Source organism: Trichechus manatus, unplaced genomic scaffold, assembly GCF_000243295.1.
Source record: "Trichechus manatus latirostris isolate Lorelei unplaced genomic scaffold, TriManLat1.0 scaffold00115, whole genome shotgun sequence".
NCBI lineage: Eukaryota > Metazoa > Chordata > Mammalia > Sirenia > Trichechidae > Trichechus > Trichechus manatus.
Genome location: NW_004444051.1, coordinates 503,372 through 523,888, shown reverse-complemented (window position 1 = coordinate 523,888; position 20,517 = coordinate 503,372). Strand labels below are relative to the sequence as shown.

Below are 20,517 nucleotides of genomic sequence, written 5' to 3'. Positions count from 1 at the left end.
TTTTTGTATGTTTTCTAGTTGTGAATTTATTTTGGCATTTTGTTCCTGTATTATTTTCTTGAATTCATCCATTTTTTTGTTTGTATTTTCCATGAATTTGTCTGCCTTTTCCATGAATTTGTCTATTTTTTCCTCATTTTTGTCTGCTTTTTGCTTCAACTCTTGGATAATTCTGAATATTAGAGATGTAAATTCCCTATCAGGTCTAGTGCCTTTTCTTCTACTGGATGGTCATATGGTGTTTATTTTGGATGCCTACTGGAACCATCCTGTCCTGTTTTTGTAAATGATTTGATATTGTCTGCTGTCTTCAGGGCATTCAGTGGTTATTTTCCTTGTTTACTGATTGTAGATTTGTTTGTTTCATCCTGCTTTTTTGTTTAATTTGGTTATGTCTGAGCAGACAGGCTGTGCGTTCTTTGTCGTTTGCTTGTCTGTGGGCACGATACTTTTCACCTCCTTCTCCAATGGGCAGGGTCAGTCACTCAGGTATGGCACCGCAGGGCAGGTCCAGCTGAAGTGGATTTGCTGGGATGGGTTGTTTGTGGCACGTACCAGGTCTGATAGTACGGACTGGGAATCAGTGCAGGGCAGGTTCCAGTAGGCCGTGCCTGTGCTGCTTGGGAGTGTGATGTTCAGCGCACAGTGCAGTTAGGCAGGAAGAAGCGGGTAGATTGTAATGTGTGGAGCTGAGATGGGTATGGGAAAGATGACAGAGAGAAGAGAGGAACAGGAGTTAAAAACATACACACAAACAAAAAAGAGTGCTAAGGGAGCTTGCTATTGAAGTGGAGAGATGAGACACTAAGAAATGAGGAAAAACAAAATGAAAAACAAAGAGTAAAAGAAAAAAATGAATAAATCAAGAAACTGAAATGAAGAAAGACTAAAAGGAATAAGAGAGAGAATAAAACAAAACAAAGAAGGGGGAAAAAGAAACAGAAACAAAAACAGAAAATAAGAAAGAGAAATGCCCCCACTGATGTCCCTGTGTGTCTGCACGGAGTAAGGGAGTAGCTTCGAAGCCACGTGATACTGCCTGGCTAGAAGGGGCTCCCAAGCCGAGTAAAGAAAAAGAAAACAAACAAAAAAATCATAACAAATCAGAGCAAACAAACAAACAAAAAGGCCCTGGGGTTCCTACCAGGGTGACAGCATGGGCCAGGAAGAGTTTCACAGTTAAGTGGTGTTTCGCAGCCTTTCAGGAAGAAGCAAAGATGGCGCACGGAGCCAAGTATTTGAGAGAAAAGAGAGGGAGGTGGTGAGAAGTAAGGAAGAAATCTAAAGATGCAGAAAAAAGCAACACCAGCAGCCAACAGAAGGCACTCAGGGAGGTGTGTAGAATCCAAGCAACACTCAGGTGCTTCCTGGCCAAGAGACTGTGGCTGCAGGAAGCAGAGGAGACTAAGTTGGGATGAATAAGGGTGGGAGTGGGAAGGCTTATATTGCTGGTTACTGGTTGTTCTATCTTCTGCTGGAAGCTCCATGAAGCTGCTTTCTCATACCCCCTGTTTGCTGATCTCTGATAGGAGTGCCAGATGGTGGATCCGTGGTGTGGTAGCTGATAGGGGACCTCTGCGTGTATCTCTCCTCACTCTTTGCTCTCGGTCAGTTTCTTATTCCATTTGGTGCTTGGCTGAGTTCTTTATCTCTTCATTTGATGTGTAGGATTTCAGGATTGACGTGTGACTCTGTTTGACTTAGTTTTTTTGATCTTTGCTGTGGAGGGACGGCGTGGTGCTTCTGACTATAGTGCCACGTTGCCCGGAAGTCTCGATTTTGTTTTTTGGGTTTTTTTTTTTTTGACACCTCCTTCCCCCACCCCCACAAATGATTCTTTGAGTCTTAAACTAAGAGTAGTATTTTGTTGTTAATATTAGATGCTTTTGAGTCTGACCCTGACTCATAGTGACTCCATGCACAACGGAACCCATTCTGTATCATACCCATGATAGGTTGTGATCCCCATAGGGTTTTCATTCACTGATTTTCAGAAGTAGATGACCAGGCCTTTCTTTCTAGTCCATCGTAGTCTGGAAGCTCTGCTGAAACATGTTCAGCATCATAGCAACACCTAAGTCACCACTGACAAATGAGTGGAGGCTGCACATAAGGTACATTGGCTGAGAATCTAACCCAAGTCTCCTGCATGGGAGGCAAGAATTCTACCACTCCATCCGCCATTGCCCCCAAGAGTAGTATTTTAATGACTGCTTATTTAAAACCTGATATGACATTCGTATATGTCTGTTTATAAACTATATAGTTTATAAAATTAAAAATTGAAGGTATTGCTTTGTTTATTAAGAAGTGCCCATCCTGGTTCTTGCAGATGGTTGTGGAAACTGAGAAATGCAGCATCTCAATGAAGATGACATCGCCTGAGGATGTGACTGAAGTTCTGGCTCACATTGGTACCTGCCTGTGCAAGATATTTCCTGGCCTCTCTCCAGTGTGAGTTCATCCTGGGGAATGCTGAGGAGAGCAGAAGACTTTGCCTTTCTCTTGCCGCTTCAGTTAGCTCCTCTTATCATACTTCCTTCTCTTAAACATTAAATATCAAAACCCTCACTGAAGCCGCTGTGTTTTATGTCTAGGGTTTTCCTTAGAGCTGTGCCAGATTCTTTAAAGAACGTATTAATGAAGGGTTTTGACAATCCTTTAACCTCTAGTCACAAGACTGAAACAGAAACCTTTTTATATACCTTCAGATTTACCCTAGTGTAAATTTTACTCACAGCTATTAGCAGATGCCAGAGGCTGAATGCTTTGTATAAAGACATCAAGTTTAGTATAATGAAGCTCTTCATTTTCCCCTTTTTCTTCTTTTCTGTAAGAAGAAACTTTAAAAAAGTAACCATAAAAATTAGCCTCTTTTGTTTTCCTCTTAGTTTTCTGAAATGCACATTAGGAATATTATGTAATAAATTTTGCCTGTACGTGCCCTCATTTTTTTTTTTTTTTTGGTAAATATTTTTAATTAGGATTGTATGCTTAGCTAACAGAGTTGGTAATGGGGAGTCTGTGGGTTGTTGGAATGGGTAATTGTATTGACTGAGGTGAAAAGGCAGAGAGATCTTACGTGAGAGAGATGCCTAAAATAAAAAGTTCATAGTCAAAATATCTTCCTTATGGAAAGAGTTGATACACAGATTGTAGAACATCCTTCACTTACCCTTGCTTTCACATCACCCTGAGGAAGTATACTTGGGAGGCTATTGGGCCAGCACATAAGTGTGTCTAGGTTCGTTAACTGTGTGCCTCACTTGGTGACGGTGAGAAGGGAATTTTGGGGACTTTTGCCCTTCCTTCATGGAACAGGTTCCTACAATACCCCGCTTATAAAGTAAGAGGCAAACCAGCAGGAAAACCTAACCTTGGTGTCTTTCAAGCTTTTTGAGTGACTGAAAGTAGTTCAGTGGGGTATGAACTTCCTTGTAATCTCTTTGGCATTAGGAGACCTGCTTGGTTCTCCTCATAGCTCTTCACTTGATTTTCTCTTTTCATCCCTCCACATGGGGTAAAGACACCAGAATGGAAGGAGTAGCCCTGTGCTTTCTAGTTGTTCTTGTAGCAGTTGCTCCTTTCTGAGGTTTACATCTCCTTGCGCTCCTTTGAGTATTGGGGCAGCTGGGAGCCGAGGGAGCTAAGTCACCTGGCTTCATTTCAGTGGAGTGGAATGAGCAAGCTAGAACGGCCCTCCAGCTCCTGCTTGGCTAGATTTCCAGGTATGAGGTATTTTCAAGGCAAACTCTCTGTGGTTTGAAGTCATGCACACTGTTGTGTATGTGGAGGAGAGACACGTTCTGGGATGGGGGAGTAGGATACAGTGAGGAGTGAACTAATAGTGGCAGTGGGGAAATACCAGAAGTTAAATATTCCTTGGAATGCTCTCTGTATCATCCTTAAAGCCACCAGAGAACTATCTGGAGTAATCATGAGTTAGCAATAACTACAACTCATTTTCCTTAAACTCTGTTTTAATAATGCCACTTTATATATCTGGTTCCTTATAATGTCCTCCCCTTCATTCCAAATTAGCACTGATGAAGTTAGAAAATTATTAGGCATAGCCTTACTTAGCAAGGGCTTATAATACCCCGAACTTTAAAAACACCTTTGGGCAACATTTATATATATATATTTTAAATGTAGCTTTATTTGTTTAATATTCCAGGGGATTTTGGGGAATTAACAGTTTACTTTTGGTTTAGATACTTCAGAGGTTTCTTCCCAGAGAAAATTGGGTAGAAATAGTGTTTTCACTTCTATCTTACACTTAATCACTTGTTAAAATTTTCAGGCACAACTATTAAACAAGTATTAAATAATCACCTGTATTTCTAGAGAGGCAGTTACTAATTACTTAATTATATATAAGCTGGCTTCTAAATCCATGACCTTCACCTCACCCTGATCTTCATTTCCATTCTCCTGGCTGCCTCTACACAAGGATATCTTCAAGTACATCACACTCAGTATGTCCTAAACTGAACTCCTCCTTTTTACCCCTAGAACTTGCCACATATCCTGTTTCATCGCAACAAGTGGCTTCATCATTCACAGTCTCCCAGCTGAGCCACCTTCGTTTCTTATTCCTTATTCTAACATCTAACAGTTGCCAAGCTTTTTTCATTTTATTTTAGTATCTCATTGTTGGGCCCTTTCTCTTTCTTCTCGTTTCCACTGCCTTAAGACCATCTTGCTTCTCACAGTGCAACATCTTTCTAGATAGCTTCTCTGCGTCTAGTTCTTCCCCTTGCAACTGCCCTCCATACTGCCTCCAAAGAGTTACTGTTCTATAATAACTTTGGTGAGCAAGGCCCTTCAAATATTATCTTGTCTGTTCCCTGCATGACTTCTCTAATGTCTTGTTGTCGTTGTCAGTTGATGTCAAATCCATTCCGACTCATGGTGACTTGTGTGTGCAGAGTAGAACTCTTCCATAGGGTTTTCAAGGCTGTGACCTTTCAGAAGCAAATCGCCAGGTCTATATTCCGAGGCATCTCTGGGCAGGTTTGAACTGCCAAAGTTTTGGCTGGTAGTCGAGTGCTTAACAGTTTGTGCCAACCAGAGACTCCTCTGTAATGGCTAGTCTTCCAGATAAAATCTTAATTATACAGCCTGGCTTAGAAAACCATTGCTATCCTGATCCCTTAAGCCTGCTTGTTCTCAACACGTTAGGATCTTAACACTTAGGAGCCCTGGTGGTTCAGTGGTTAAAGGAACTGACTGCTAACCCAGAGGTTAGTGTTCAAAATCACCAGCAGCTCCGCAGGAGAAAGATGTGGCAGTCTGCTTCCGTAGAGAGTTAGAGCCTTGGAAGCCCTATAGGGTTGTTATGAGTTGGAGTCGACTTGATGGCAGTGAATTTGATTTTTTTTTTTTGGTAATCCTGACAATACAAGGGCAGTGATGGTTCATTGGTAGAATTCTTTTCTTCCATGAGGGAGATCCGGGTTCAAGTCCTGGCCAGTGCACGTCATGCACAGCCACATCCATCTGTCACGGGTGAGTTGTGTGTTGCTATGATGCTGAACAGGTTTCACCAAAGCTTCCAAACTAAGGCAGACTAGGAAGAAAGGCCTGGCAATCTACTTCTAAAATATCAGCCACTGAAAATCCTGTGGATCACAATGGTCTGATTTCATTGTGCATTGAGTTGCCATGAGTAGGGGGCCGACTAACAACAACAGTCCTGACAAACTTCTACTCCAAAAGGCATAGCTCAGGTATCCTCTCATCTGTAAGGAGTTTCTTTATTTCTATAGGCTCCTTCATTCATGTTACCCTAGAACTTTGTAACCCAGATCACATTGTGTTATAATTTGTTTATACACTTACAGGTTCACTGGGTATTTTTTGAGATTCTACTCTATGCTAGGCAGAGTGCTAAGTGTTGGTGTCCAACAGTAAACAGGCCCTTGCTCACATGGAAGTTATACTCTAACAGGGGAAACAGACCCCAAGAAAGGAAATAAATAAATAAAGCAATTGTAAATTTTTAATAAACGTTGTGAGAGAAACAAACAGGGAGTTGGGAGGGATAAGATAAAGGATAACTGCCTGGTAGCCAAAGGCCTCCCTGAGGCCTTGATACTTGAAGAGACTCAATGGAAGAGAAAGAACCAGTTACATAAAGAGGGTGTGAAGACCGTTTTTCTGTTAGGGCCTTTGCTCATGCTATTCCTTCTGCCTGGAAAGGAGTTGATGTCTTGAGGGACTGAAAGACAACCAGTATGGCTGGAGTATAATTAGTTGCAAAGATTGGAGGGAATGAGAAATGGTGCAAGATGAGGCTGGAAACAGGCAGTGGCCACGTAAAACCTTGTGGTTAAGAGTTTGGAATTTAGTAGTATTTCAGTGGAAAGCCACTATAAAGTTTTAAGCAGGTATATGACATGATTTTTATTTATTTTATGAGAAAATTTTTGCTGCCAGATAGAGAATGGATTAGGAAGGGGGCCAGAGTAAAAGGCTAATTTGGATACTTGTAGTAATGTAAGCGAGAGATGATTGTGGCCTGGAGATGAATATACCTGGCATTGGAGATAAAGATAACAGGGAGGGTAGATACGGAAGTTGCTGATGGGTTAGGTAGGTAGCTAAGAGCAGTGAAGAAAGGGACGAACTAAAAATGACTTCAAGTTTTCTGAATTTTGTAACTTATGATCCATGCTGCCTTTCAATGAGATGCAAGAGTCTCTGGGTGGCAGAAGTTGTTAAGTGCTTGGCTACTAGCTGAAAAGTTGGCAGTTCACATCCGTCCAGCGCTTCCTCAGAAGAAAGCCTTGGCATTCTACTTCTGAAAAATCAGTCACTTAAAACCCTGTGGAGAACAGTCCTAACTCTCAAACACATGGGATTGCCATGAGTTGGAATTGACGTGACAGCAACTGGTTTAGGTTTTTCTGTTTGTTTCATTGAGATGGAGAAGGCCTAGGGTAGATGTGAGGAAAAATTTTTTTTTGGGAAAAAAAAATCCAACTGTTCCATTTTAGGCATGCTAAATTTGAGATCTAGGATATCTAAATAGGGATATCAGGTAGGCAGTTAGAGATGTAAGGAAGCTCTTGGAGGTGAGGTCCAGGTCTGGAGGTGTACTCATCTGCATAAAGGTGGTCTTTAATTCATGACTGTTGACCAGATCACCTAGAGAGACGTGTGGATCTAGAAGAGAAGGTGTCTCGGAATTGAGCCCAGTGTTTAGAGGTCAAGTCAAAGAGGAAGAGCCACAGAGGAGCTGTATCCTGGCTGTTGAGACAGGAATAAAACCGGAGCAGGAGGATTTCCTGAAGGGAGTGGGTGACTCTGCAAAATGATGCCAGTGAGGGAGTAAACAAGATGAGGGCAGTGGGGTCTCCAATGGACTGCCAAACACGTAGGGCATGGGTGACCTCAACCAGAACAGTTTTAATGGTGGAGCCCTGGTGGCACAGTGGTTAAGTGCTCAACTATTAATCAAAAGGTCAGTGATTTGAACCCACCAGCTGCTCCATGGGAGCAAGATGTAGTGTTGTGCTTCTGCAAAGATTATGGCCTTGGAAACCTTATGGGTAGTTCTACCCTGTCCTATAGGGTCATAAGTCAGAATTGACTCTGTGGGAAGGGGTTTAGTTTTTGGATGGAGGGAGCAGACTTTTATGGGTGAGAGAGGAACTCAGAAGTGAGAAAGTGGATGCGGCATGTATGCACAACTTTTAGAGAAGTTTAGCTACAAAGCAAGAGCAACTGATAAATGGGATGTAGCTAGAGGGGCGTGAGGGATTAGAGGAGACTCTGTTTTTAGCATAGGATGATAGTAAAGCATATGGGTATAATGAGAGGGATGACCTAGTGGAAGGAGATTGTTGCAGGAGACAGAGGTAATAAATCAACAGTATCCTTAAGGAGGTGAGAGAGATTTGGAGAAGAAGCTTATTGTCTTTCCTTCTAGGCTGGGAGCCTCTGAGAGCAAGGGCAAGTATTTATTAATCTTGAACCCCTAGTCCCTGGCACGTAGTAGGTACTTGACAAGGTTTTGGATGAGGACATATATTTGCTGCTTGCTTTATGCCTAATCCATAGTTGGGCGAAGTGACATGGAAACGTAGAGGAGTTAGAAGACAGTGGCCCTACCTCCAAACCACAGGCATTTAAGCTAAGATGACATGAAACAGGATGAGACAGTAGGTGAGTGAGAGGTGAATGATCACAGGCTTGCTTTGCAGAAAAAAGTTGACCTGAAGTGGGCTTTCAAGGATGGGGAGAATTAGAGGAGAGGAAAAAGAAAGGAGAGTCAACTCAAATGAAGAGTCCAACATGAAAGAAGGCATAGATTGTAATTTAGAAGATGTCTTGGCAGAGAATTTAAATAACTTAAATGTACTTGACTTTTATTTCACTTTCCTACTGAATATACAGTTAGTATGTCAAAACAAACTCTTAATATTTTGTGACTTGTGTGTTGTGCATTCACTCTTGAAGTTCTTTAGATTGTATTACATGATTTTGGCAGGGGAAAGGTGTAATTACATTGGTATTGCTTATTGTGACTAGAGAGGTTGGAGGAGTGGGGACTATATCTTTCTTCTACATTCCTAGTATACCCTGAGGCAACGTTGTCTATAACAGAAATATTTCCTTTACGTGAATGATACAGAACATGCAAAAATCAAAATGTCAGTAATGCCATACAAAGGAGCCCTGGTAGCTCAGCGGTTAAGCACTCAGTTGCTAACCCAAAGGTTGGCTGTTTGAACTCACCCAGTGGCTCCGTGGGAAAAAGGCCTAGTGATCTGCTCCCATATTATAGCCAAGAAAACACTATGGGGCAGTTCTACTCTGTCACATGGGGTCACTATCAGTCTAAATCGATTCAATGGTACCTAACAACAACAACAATGTCATACATCCCACTCATAATAAATCAGAGAATATGAAACTATATTTGGAATTCCAATGCCTTGTTTGAGTCATTTGTCCCATCAAATATATTACCTGAGCCCATCATGGGAACCCTGGAGCCCCCAGCTGTCATCTTCCTTGTTCAGCATACCTCTGGTGGGGACTGTTGAACAGGAAAATGGCTAATGAGCAAGTACGCAAACCAGGAGAATCAAGAGGAGGGCAGCCAGCCCTCAATTTGGATAATCAGCTCTTGAATAATTTAAGTCTGGCTGTGTATAGATGAATCTATCCTTCCAAAGATCTGTATTTCTGGTTTTACCCGAATATAATTCTGAAAGCAACATCCAGGATGAAAATCAAATATATAAAAATAGTATATAAATATCTGTAAAATGTAACCAGTCCTCTTCTAACGGAGAGAATGCAAGTAGGGGAAAAAATGAATAATTTTAATTACAATATACAATACAGCTATTTTCTTCACCCTCCAACCCCATCAGTATATGTCAGGGTGTTTATTTCCTCCTTCTCCTTCCCTTCTAAAATGAAATTCCCCCTTCCTCATTAAATAAGGAATACTTATTTCAAAACATAGAGAAAATTTGAAAAATAAAGAGGAAAATTGAAATTAAATTTAACAATCACCCGAGTCAATTACTGTTAACGTTTTTTGTTTGTTTTTGCTATCATTCTCATCTTTGCTATATAATTGCTGACTGTTATTGGAGGTGTTATCTCTAAGACAATGATAGTAGGGGAACTAGGGAAATATTTATAGCCTAAGTGTTGCTTCATCTGTTTTTACAGAGTTGTCTGCAGTGACAGTTCTGTTCAGGAAGCTGCTTTGTGTCATGGCCTTCAGCTTTTCTAATTTCAAGAGCCTTCGCTGTTCTCCAAAACAAAACTAGATTTTTTTTTTTTTTTACAGTAAATTAAGGCATTAGAACACGCTAGACTAATTGAACAAATATTTACTGAAAGACTTCCTTAGGCATACATGGATGAGTAAGATGTTTTCTGCCCTGTAGAAGTTTATAGGAGTCCCTAGGTGGTGCAAAGAGTTAACCTGGTTGCTGCTAATGGAAAGCTTGGCGGTTCAAGTCCACCAGAGGTGTGTCAGAAGAAAGGCCTGGCGATCTACTTCTGAAAACTCAGCCATTGAAAACCATAGGGAGCTCAGTTCTACTCTGACACACACGTGGATGCCATGAGTCAGGGGGACCCTATGTCAACTGGTAGAAGTTTATAGTTCAAAAGCAGAGGAAGAAAGTTCCACAAATAATATAGTAAAGAGTGTGTAACTCAGTACACCCAGATTTCATAGAAGGAAAAGTCACATCTAACTCAGGATAGCAAAACAATGTTGGCTGATTTTTATTTATTTTTCTCTCTTTTGAGAGTAGGGCTTTTCACCATGGGAGATGGACTTTGGGAGAGTTTTGTGGTCAAATGGCAAAGACAGTGAGACTGGAAGCAGGAGAGGGTGGGCAGGTGGAGGCATACCTTACCTTCAGGGACAGCAACCAGCCTAACCTAGTGGGAGTTGGGGAGCCTGCAGGTACCACTGTGAGATAACGGTGAGGTCCCATTGTAGAGCATCTTCAGTGTAAACCTCAAGGGTGGGCAATCAGGAGTTAGTGAAGGTTTTCAAACTTTAGAATAAAATGGTAATTGCACTTAAGGAAGAAGTAATCCTGCAGGACTTCTTTATGAACTGGAATGGAAAGAGCCTGGAGGTGGAATGGGAGATAGTAGATTAGCTGATACATTAGGGATTGTGATGGATTTAATGATGTCACCCCAAAATGTGTGTCAACTTGGCTAGGCCATGATTCCAAGTATTGAGTGGTTGTCCACCATTTTGTGATCTGATGTGATTATCCTATGTGTTGTAAATCCTAACCTCTATGATGTTAATGAGTCAGGATTAGAGGCAGTTATGTTAATGAGGCAGGACTCAGTCTACAGGATTAGGTGTATCTTGAGTCAGTGTCTTTTGAGATATAAAAGAGAGAAGCAAGCAGGGAGGAGAGGGACCTCATACCATCAAGAAAGAAGTGTAAGGAGTAGAACACTTCCCTTGGATCCAGGGTCCCCACACTGAGAAAGCCTTTTCCTGGAGCTAGTGCTCTGAATTCGGACTTCTAGCATGCTAGGCAGTGAGAGAATAAATTTCTGTTTGTTAAAGCCATCCACTTGTAATACATGTGTTATAGCAACACTAGATAACTAAGACAGGGATGAAAGTATGAGCTCTGGAGTTGGACTGCCTAGGCCTGAATACCAGCCCACCACTTACTGGTATGAGACTCTGGGCAACTTAATTAATTCACTTCTCAATGCCCCAATATCCTCATCTGTAAAATGGGAATAATGATATTAATGTGGTTTTGTGAAGATTAAATTAATTCGTATAAATTGCTCAAGAGCTTTAGCTGTATAAGCTGTTACAGGCAATCTTCCAAAGACATTAGAATGAAGGCCTATATTGGTGGAAAGGAAATAGGTGATGCATGTAAGACATTTCTTTGATGTTGATGGTTTCTTTGTTATTACATGTAAGTTGCTTGCATTTCTCTGAATTTTTTTTTGGTTAAACATGGCTAATAGCATTCCTTTTAGGTGGCAGAATAGCAACCTTCTAATATGATGATTTTCTTATGCTTCCAGCATGCATGATTATTCTTTCATGTATGTGACACATTTAAAAGTTAGCTGGGTGTCAGTATTTTAGGAGCCTTTCTTTACTATTATAATAAAAATGGTATTGCGAATCCCTTTATGAAGTTGAAAGCTGATTGAAGTATGACAGTGTGAGGTTATTGGGAAGAAAAGTGACAAAATAGGAGTTTATGTATAAACATGAAGAAAGATGCTTTACATGCTCTGGAAGCCCTGTTACTTTCTAGAACAGCAGGCGGCATTTTGTTGTGGTGTGGTTTGCAGCATTAAAACGTGCTATTCAGGGACAGTTGCCATACTGCCTAGGATGAGCATTGAGAATGAATTTTAAATAAATCAATTACTTTAACTGGATTAAAAAATTTATAGATTTTTCCATGTCAACTATTTAGCATGAGATTTGGGTAAAGAGCTGGTGTGCTTATCCTCTCATTTGTTTCTTGCCCAATAGAACTGTTTTCTCAGTCTTGTGTAAAGTAAATGCACATAACACAATTGTAGTTGATTCAACTATGGTGCTGTGTGCAAGTGAGGGGAAGGACTTGTGTGTCTGTTTTCTAGGATTTTGGTTTTGGTGTTTACGGAGCTTATTCTCAGCAAATGCTTTGTTGGTCTGTCTGGCAACTCTCTGTGTATGTGTGTGTGAACTGGTGCCTTGTGATGCATACACAGATGGGTTCTTCACTGTCAATTACCTACAGGCAGAGAACAACTTGTGTGGGTTTTCCTCTCATTCATTGTTTCTGTGTATGGTATTAGGATACATATGAAAGATTACCTGCCTTCCAGAAGTTTAGTCTTACAACTTTATGCCTTATGTATATGAATGGACTTGTTTCATATGACTCCTTTAGCTCCTTCCATCTAAGTCAAAGAAGAAGAGAAATGCCTGTTACAGAAGTGGAGCTACTTGGAAATACTTAGAATGACATGTTTGAAGAGTGGTGATGAGGGTTACGGAAAATGCCAGGTGCAGCTTCCTGGTAGCAGGCAGGCCCCTGTTCTCGCAGCCCTCTGCACTAGCTGCTTCTTCCCTCATGCTCCTAATGATGTCACCTTAGTCTCTTGGGTGTGAATGTCCATTATTATTATTTTTTATAGTGAAATTTAGGCTCTAATTTCTGAACCTATCGTTGTTATAGTTGCCATTGAGTCAGCTCCGACTAATGGGGGCCTCATGTGTAACAGAATGAATGTTGCATGGCCTTGTGCCACCTGCACGACTGTTGGCATGTTTGAGCTCATTGTTGCAGCCATTGTGTCAATCCATCTTATTGAGGTTTTCCTTGCCTTCACTGGCCCTGCACTTTTCCAGACATGATGTCCTTCTCCAGCAATTGGTCCCTCCTGATGACAAGTTCAAAGTAAGTGAGTCGAAGTCTTGAACAATATTCTGTGATCCATAGGGTTTTGATTGGCTAATTTAGGAAACAGATCACCAGGGCTTTCTTCCTAGTCTGTCTTAGTCTTGAAGTTCCATTGAAACCTGTGCACCATGGGTCACCCTGGTGGTATTTGAAATGCTGGTGCTATAGCTTGCAGCATCATAGCAACATGCAAGCCACCACAGTATGACAAACTGATAGATGGGTGGTGGGAGTCTACAATAAAGAATAGTTTATTTCTCCCCACTATTCTAGACTGTCCCCTACCTATTCTTAATCCCACCTGCTACCTGCCAACCCTGACACGTCTGTCAGTTTGTCGTACTATGGGGGCTTGTGTGTTGCTGTGATGCTGGAAGCTATGCTCCCAGTATTCAAATACCAGCAGGGTCACCCATGGTGGACAGGTTTCAGCTGAGCTTCCAGACTAAGACAGACTAGGAAGAAGGACCTGGCAGTCTACTTCTGAAAAGAAGTAGCCAGTGAAAACCTTATGAATAGCAGCAAAACATTGTCTGATACAGTGCCAGAAAATGAGCCCCTCAGGTTGGAAGGCACTCAAAAGAGTACCGCAGCAGTGTATTAACAGGGAACTACTAGAAATTCAAGCTGGATTCAGAAGAGGACATGGAACAAGGGATATCACTGCTGATGTCAGATCGATCCTGGCTGAAAGCACAGAATACCAGAAAGATGTTTACCTGTGTCTTAATTGACTATTCAAAGGCATTCGACTGTGTGGCTAACAAATTATGGATAACATTTCGAAGAACAGGAATTCCAGAATACTTAGTTGTGCTCATGAGGAACCTGTACATAGATCAAGAGGCAGTCGTTTGAGCAGAACAAGGGAATTCTGCATGGTTTAAAGTTAGGAAAGGTGCATATCAGGGTTGTATCCTTTCACCGTATCTGTTCAGTCTGTATGCTGGGTATACAGATGATACAACCTTGCTTGCTGAAAGTGAAGAGGACTTGAAGCACTTACTGATGAAGATCAAAGACCACAGCCTTCAGTATGGATTGCACCTCAAACATAAAGAAAACAAAAATCCTCACAACTGGACCAATTATCAACATCATGATAAACGGAGAAAAGATTGAAATTGTCAAGAATTTCATTTTACTTGCATCCACAATCAATGCCCATGGAAGCAGCAGTCAGGAAATCAGAAGACACATCGCATTGGGCAAATCTGCTGCAAAAGACCTTTTTAAAGTGCTGAAAAGCAAAGATGTGACCTTGAAGACTAAGGTACACCTGACCCCAGCCATGGTGTTTTCAGTTGCCTCGTACGCATACAAAAGCTGGATGAGGAAAAAGGAAGACCGAAGAAGAACTGATGCCTTTGAATTGTGGTGTTGGTGAGGAATATTTAATATACCACGGACTGCCAAAAGAATGAACAAATCTGTCTTTGAAGAAGTACAACTAGAATACTCCTTAGAAGCAAGGATGGCGAGACTATGTCTCACATACTTTGGGCATGTTATCAGGAGGATCAGTCCCTGGAGAAGGACATCGTGCTTGGTAAAGGAGAAGGTCAGTGAAAAAGAGGAAGACCCTGAACAAGATGGATTGATACAGTAGCTGCAACAATGGGCTAAGGCATAACGACGACTGTGGGGATGGCACAGGATTGGGCAGTGTTTAGTTCTGTTGTACATAGGGTTACTATGAGTCGGAACTGACTCGACGGCACCTAACAACAACAACAAACCTGCCAAAGATTTTGCCTTCTTTTCTTCCCGCTCTTAACTAGCTAAATTCCATCCCATGTGTCATTGAAACAGCATGTCCTGCAGTTCTGCTGAAACACAGCAAGAATTTTAAAAGAGAAATATGATCTCAGATGAAGTCAGGCAAAAGTCCAGCTCAGTGTATCCAAGGTTTACTTAATTCAGCCGTATAAGTGCGTGGGTTGTCTGCTTCCTACAGTTCTGCTGTTTCTTTGTATATCTGCCTTCCCTATCTTGATATAGCTAGGAGACAATGCCTCTAAAATACCAGAATGATGATACTGAACCAATATGAGTTCTACTAATTATTCCAAATTGCCAGATTTTGCAGCATCGCTTTAGTTGTGAATACCTTGTTAAACCCATGGTCTCCCCCCAAAATTAAGAATTTTTAAAATAATGGTACATAGGCAGAGATGCTTTCAGATAAATAGAAAAGAAAAATCGTTCTACACTTACAGATTTCATGCACTCACACAACAGTTTGAAGGAATTAACAACAGCTGACATTAATTGGTTATACTTGATTTTGCCTCAATTATAATCACTGTAAAGTAGGAGGAATATTATCAATGTCGACAGAATGTTGTATTTAAATGTTTTGATTTGTATGTGAGGTTTTCTTCAGGAATAGAACAAGTTGACCAGGTGACTTGTCAGTCTCTAGAACATTTTATCTGGAATACATCTAATAGGAAAATGGAAATAACTGGAACCAAGGTGGTTGAAGTCCATAATGATGACTAAAAGCATTATACATGGCAGAAGTACTTTGAATCATTAAAGATTAGGATATGTTTAATATGATTTAGTATGTTTATTTCACCACCTTGCACCCAAGTCTGATCATAGTCTGGGTGATTCTGACTCATCCACACCCTTCCTCACAGTTTATGGCCTCTTTCCCTCCACTGACCTTCACCCCTCTTTATCTGCTTGCTTTTGTGGCCACATCCTAGATGTTGTAATCTCCTGGAACACCTTCTCCTATGGTGAAACCACAATTTCATCATCCTGCTCTCCCATTCCCTTTTCTCCCTTGGAGATAGCAGTACTTGGACCTTTTCAAGGCCTCTAGGCCATGGTCCCTTGGTGTCCCTCCCCACCCCCCACCATCCCATTCTCTTTCTGCCTTCCCTTCCTTTTATAACCACTTGGCCCGTGTTCCATCACATCAGCTAGGCCTTTCCAATATTCTCAGCTCCTTCTGTCCCCACTGTTTTCCCAGCACATCTGGCTGGAAACCCTGCAACCCTGCCCCTTTCTCTATACACATTTGGGCTGCAGAGTAAGAGTGCTGTGGAAGAAAATCCTACTGCTCGCCAGCTTGATGCTACCAACAAATCATGACCTCCACTCACATTTGGGCCCTTAAAAGTCCCAGGAAGTTCTTCATTTCCCAGGTTTTCTCTTTTTTAATTCCCAAGTTTATTCATAATCCTCCTACCCCAACACACACACTTGTCTACAGTGTCTATCTGATCATCTCACACTCCCATGTTGACAGTCTTTTCATGACTCCTCATTGCCCTGAGAATAAAATCCAAACCCCCTAATTTGACCTGTAAGCCTCCCCTTGACCTGGTTCCTGCTGACCTCCACAGACTCCTTTGTAACCCTTCTCCCTGTCACACAGTATTTGCTAAATATTTTGGGCTTTATTCAGTTTCTGGAGCCCTGGTGGTGCAGTGGCTAAGCATTTGGCTGCTAACCAAAAGGTCTGCAGTTCGAATCCACAGCTGCTCCTTGGAAACCCTACAGGACAGTTCTGCTCTGTTCTGTACGGTTGCCGTGAGTCAGAATTGACTCTACAGCAATGAGTTTGAGTTTGGGTTTTTTTTTTTTTTTTTTTAATTCAGTTTCTGGTGAGCACAAGCTTTCTTTTCTCTCTAAACATGCTGTTCCCTTTATATGAAACTCTTTCTGGGACCCCTGGCTCCCCATCCAACCCCCCATGCTTCACCTGATTAATTATTTTCCTCCTTCGGATCTTAAAAATAAAAACCAGTTGCTGCTGAGTCAACTCTGACTCCTTGTATGTGAGAGTAGAATTGCGCTCCACAGAGTTTTCAATGGCTGATATTTTGGAAGTAGATCACCAGGCCTTTCTTCTGAGGCACTTCTGGGTGGACTTGAACCTCCAGCCTTTCTGGTTAGCAGTGTTATAACTGTTTGCACCAACCAGGGACTCCAGCATAATGTATTAGGCACCAAAGAACATGTCTAAACTCCCCACTTAACTGCCTCTTCTTCTCCCACCAAAGAATAAGTGCCCCTTCTTTGTCCTCTCTTACACCCTGTACTTCCCCTGTCTTAGTTATTCCCTTAACCACATTGCTTGTTTATTTATCTGCTTCGCAATGAAAAAAAAAAAAAAAAGTGTGCTTTGTGAGGGCAGGGACAATATCTGTTTTGTTCATGGTTGTGTGTCTAGTATCTGGAGGTGGTTCTTGCTACACTGTAGACATTTAATAACACTTTTGAGTGAATTAATGAATTCACAAACTATTCATTAAATAATTACTATGTGATAACTACAATAGCATCAACTAACATCTATTGAGACTTTACCGTGTATCAAGGATTGTTCTAGTAAATTTACAGGTATTAATTTCTTTCTTTCTCACAATAACCCTACGGGGTAGGTCCTCTTACTTTACCAGTTCTGTGAATAATGAAACTTCAGGGCTTTTGGCTGCACTTTTAACTACTACTCTATCTTGCATCTACATATAGGGGCAGGACTTAGTTAGGCTCTGAGGATGGGGTGGCAGGGAATTAGACATGTTATCTGCCCAGAGAATTGTAGTCCAGTGGAAGAGAGAGAAAAAGGAACAGCTGTTCCAATATGGAGTGATCAATTTCTTCATGGACATTTGTACCAGATGTTATGGGAAGACATAGAAGATTTGTACTTAAGTCTTTGAAAATTAATCATTTATATTTGATATACACATAATTTAATAACTCAATTTAATTAAATAGAATACACTGTTTTTTAACTATTATAATACAATCTAATGTTATAAAGTAACTAAATAATGTGGAGGTTATTTACATTGCTAGATAACCTTTAGATTACAAGGGGATTTAAATAAAGCGGGTTATTATTAGGTTCCCGAGATTTCCAGCTGCCTAGCATTCTAAAAATGGGATTGTATTTTCCACAATTGAAGTGACATCCAACTTTGTAAAAAAAAAAAGGCATGTCACAAGTAAATCTCTATGGGCACTTCAAAACACTTGGCTTTTGAAATTTGTTGTTGTTATTGATCTTACAGGAGAATCATGAAAAAAGTCTCCATGGAACCATCTGAGCAACTGACCAGTCTCCAGGCTCTGTGGGACAGCCAGACCATGGCTGAGCAGGGCCCATGTGGTGAGCATGCATTTTAAACCCAAAATGTAAATGGCTAGATGGCTGTCCCCCTGCCAGGAAGTTAAGTCTATTCCTAGTATGCTACTGTAAAGGTACAATTAGTTTTAAGGTATAATTAGTACCACACAGACCTTAGATTGGTGGACAAAAGTCCTATATTTAAGCTACATTACATCTTGGTATGCACTCAGTATAGCACTGGGGAGAGAATCTTTGCTGTTTTCCCAAATGGAAAGGATAATCAGCATTGTGAATATCAGCTATATTTAAGCTTTTAAATTTTAATTTAAAAATCACTTAGCGGAAAATCAGTCCCTTTTCTGTTGTATGCTTCAGGTGGGTTTTCTCAGATGTATGCCTGTGTTTGTGACTGGCTGGGATTTTCATACAGGGAAGAAGTACAATGGGTAAGTTTTCCTGTTTACTTGTACACACATACACACATACCTGGAGAATTATTTGGCTGGCATTTTTTCCTTTCTCCTTTTTCCCCCCATCATACATTTTGTTTGTTGTTTAAAATTTTCCTTTTTAAGATTACATAAAAATCTGCCTATGTCATTGTCTAATTTTCTTCACATCGCTTGCTTCTCTGATTGTTTACACGGACTGTTTACATGACTGAATTATATCCCAAATAGGACGTGGATACAATTTATCTGACTCAAGACACCAGGGAATTGAATTTACAAGACTTTAGTCATCTTGACCACAGGTAAGCTGGGTCTTCCTTTCTTCTGTTCCTAATTTTGTTTCCAGACTTGCACTTCTCCGTTGGCACGTTATCTCCAGAGAATCTTCTAATAAGGGGAAATAGGTAAAATCTAAGAATCTCTGGATTTTGTCTTTTAAGTAATAGATAGTTTCAAACGTGCTTGTCACTACGAGTGGCTTCCAGGGAGGGTGTGAGAACGTTCTCCGAATCCAGAGTTCATAGTTCAAAAAATATGCTGAATTTTACCATGGAAACAATATACTTCTTAGGTTTTTTAACCAGTCCACAAGAGTCTGTTTAATCTAGCCTGTATATAAAATATAGTACTATTTTACCAATTACCAATTAGAGCATGTTTTTAGTGAGGACATTTTATACTGAAATCCTAACAAATGGCTTTTAGTTCCTGATTTCTTTGTGAATTGGAGATTGCTAGGTTATGCATGCATATATTGGTGAAAATCGGTTTGTGATATCTACTTTATAATAGTGATAATAAAACCAACGAAATTTGTTCTAAATTATTTGAGAGATGTTTAGGTCTTAGGATCATGACTGATATATTTAGGGCTGTAGATAGTGTGATCAGGCCCCTGAGGAAAACTTTCTTCAGCTCCCCCTTCTCCCAGCAAAAAGACCCGCCAAATTTATTTAGGTGTCTAACAGAGTTGAGCCTTGGTCCCCTTCCAGATTGTCTGCTCTGGTAATTCATCCTGGCTTCTTGCAATCCCCTCCACACTGGATAAATTGCTACTTATTTTAGGCAGTCAGATATCAGCCCTACTGCCCTGCAATGATCCCAGTCCTTCTATCTGGAACTGAGAGCCAGAAATCTGGGATACCAGCTGTACCTTATGTTATTTGGACAATTGGAATTGCAGATAGTACTGTTGTTGTCAATGCCTCTTCTTAGTAACCAGCAGCACCCTGCTCCCAAAATACCATTTCCAATTATTTTTCTACTTACCTGGCAGGAAATCCAGACTAGTAGTGGGGTCCCTGAAGAGTTCTGGCCAAGTGGATTGGGCAGAAAGTGTGCTAAATGGAGATGCCTCCACTTTGCACAGCCTGGGTCTGTGGAGGAGGACGGTGAAGCAGGGTCGGCTGTGTCTGTTTGTGGCTGATGAGCCTCAAACCTCTGGTTCTCATGTTGGATTTGCTTCTTTTTTATGGAGCAGGCAGTTTTCTCCTGCTCAGAGCCCCCTTTGTTGTTGTAGAGGAATCCAACTGATTTTTGTATGTTTATCTTGTATCCTGAAACTTTGCTGAAATCCTCTATTAGTTCCAATAGTTCTCTTGTGGATTCTTTGGGGTTTTCTATGTATAAGATCATATCTTCTGCAAATAGAATTACTTTGACTTCTTCTCTCCATATTTGGATGCCCTTTATTTCTTTTTCTAGCCTAATTGCTCTGGCTAGGACCTCCAGCACAATGTTGAGTAAAAGTGGTGATAAAGGGCATTCTTTTCTGGTTCCTGTTCTCAAATGGAATGCTTTCAAAGTCTCTCCATTTAGGATGATTTTGGCTGTTGGTTTTGTATAAATGCCCTTAATTATATTGAGGAATTTCCCTTCTATTCCTATTTTGTTGAGAGTTTTTATCATGAATATGTGTTGGACTTTGTCAAATGCCTTTTCTGCATCGATTGATAAGAACATGTGGTTCTTGTCTTTTGTTTTATTTATGTGATGGATTACATTGATTGTTTTTCTAATGTTGAACCAT

The 20,517-nt window shown here is 40.8% G+C and overlaps 1 protein-coding gene across 1 annotated transcript in view; it reads left to right on the top strand.

Annotated features, from left to right (window-relative positions):
• CARMIL1 (capping protein regulator and myosin 1 linker 1) overlaps nucleotides 1-20,517 on the top strand; it is a 439,497-nt gene that overhangs the window by 211,221 nt on the left and 207,759 nt on the right. Inside the window, exons 5-8 of the mRNA XM_004383977.1 lie at nucleotides 2,333-2,454; nucleotides 17,978-18,075; nucleotides 18,412-18,482; nucleotides 18,717-18,790. Coding sequence (XP_004384034.1) covers nucleotides 2,333-2,454; nucleotides 17,978-18,075; nucleotides 18,412-18,482; nucleotides 18,717-18,790 — 365 coding nt within the window. The remainder of the gene's footprint in view (nucleotides 1-2,332; nucleotides 2,455-17,977; nucleotides 18,076-18,411; nucleotides 18,483-18,716; nucleotides 18,791-20,517) is intronic.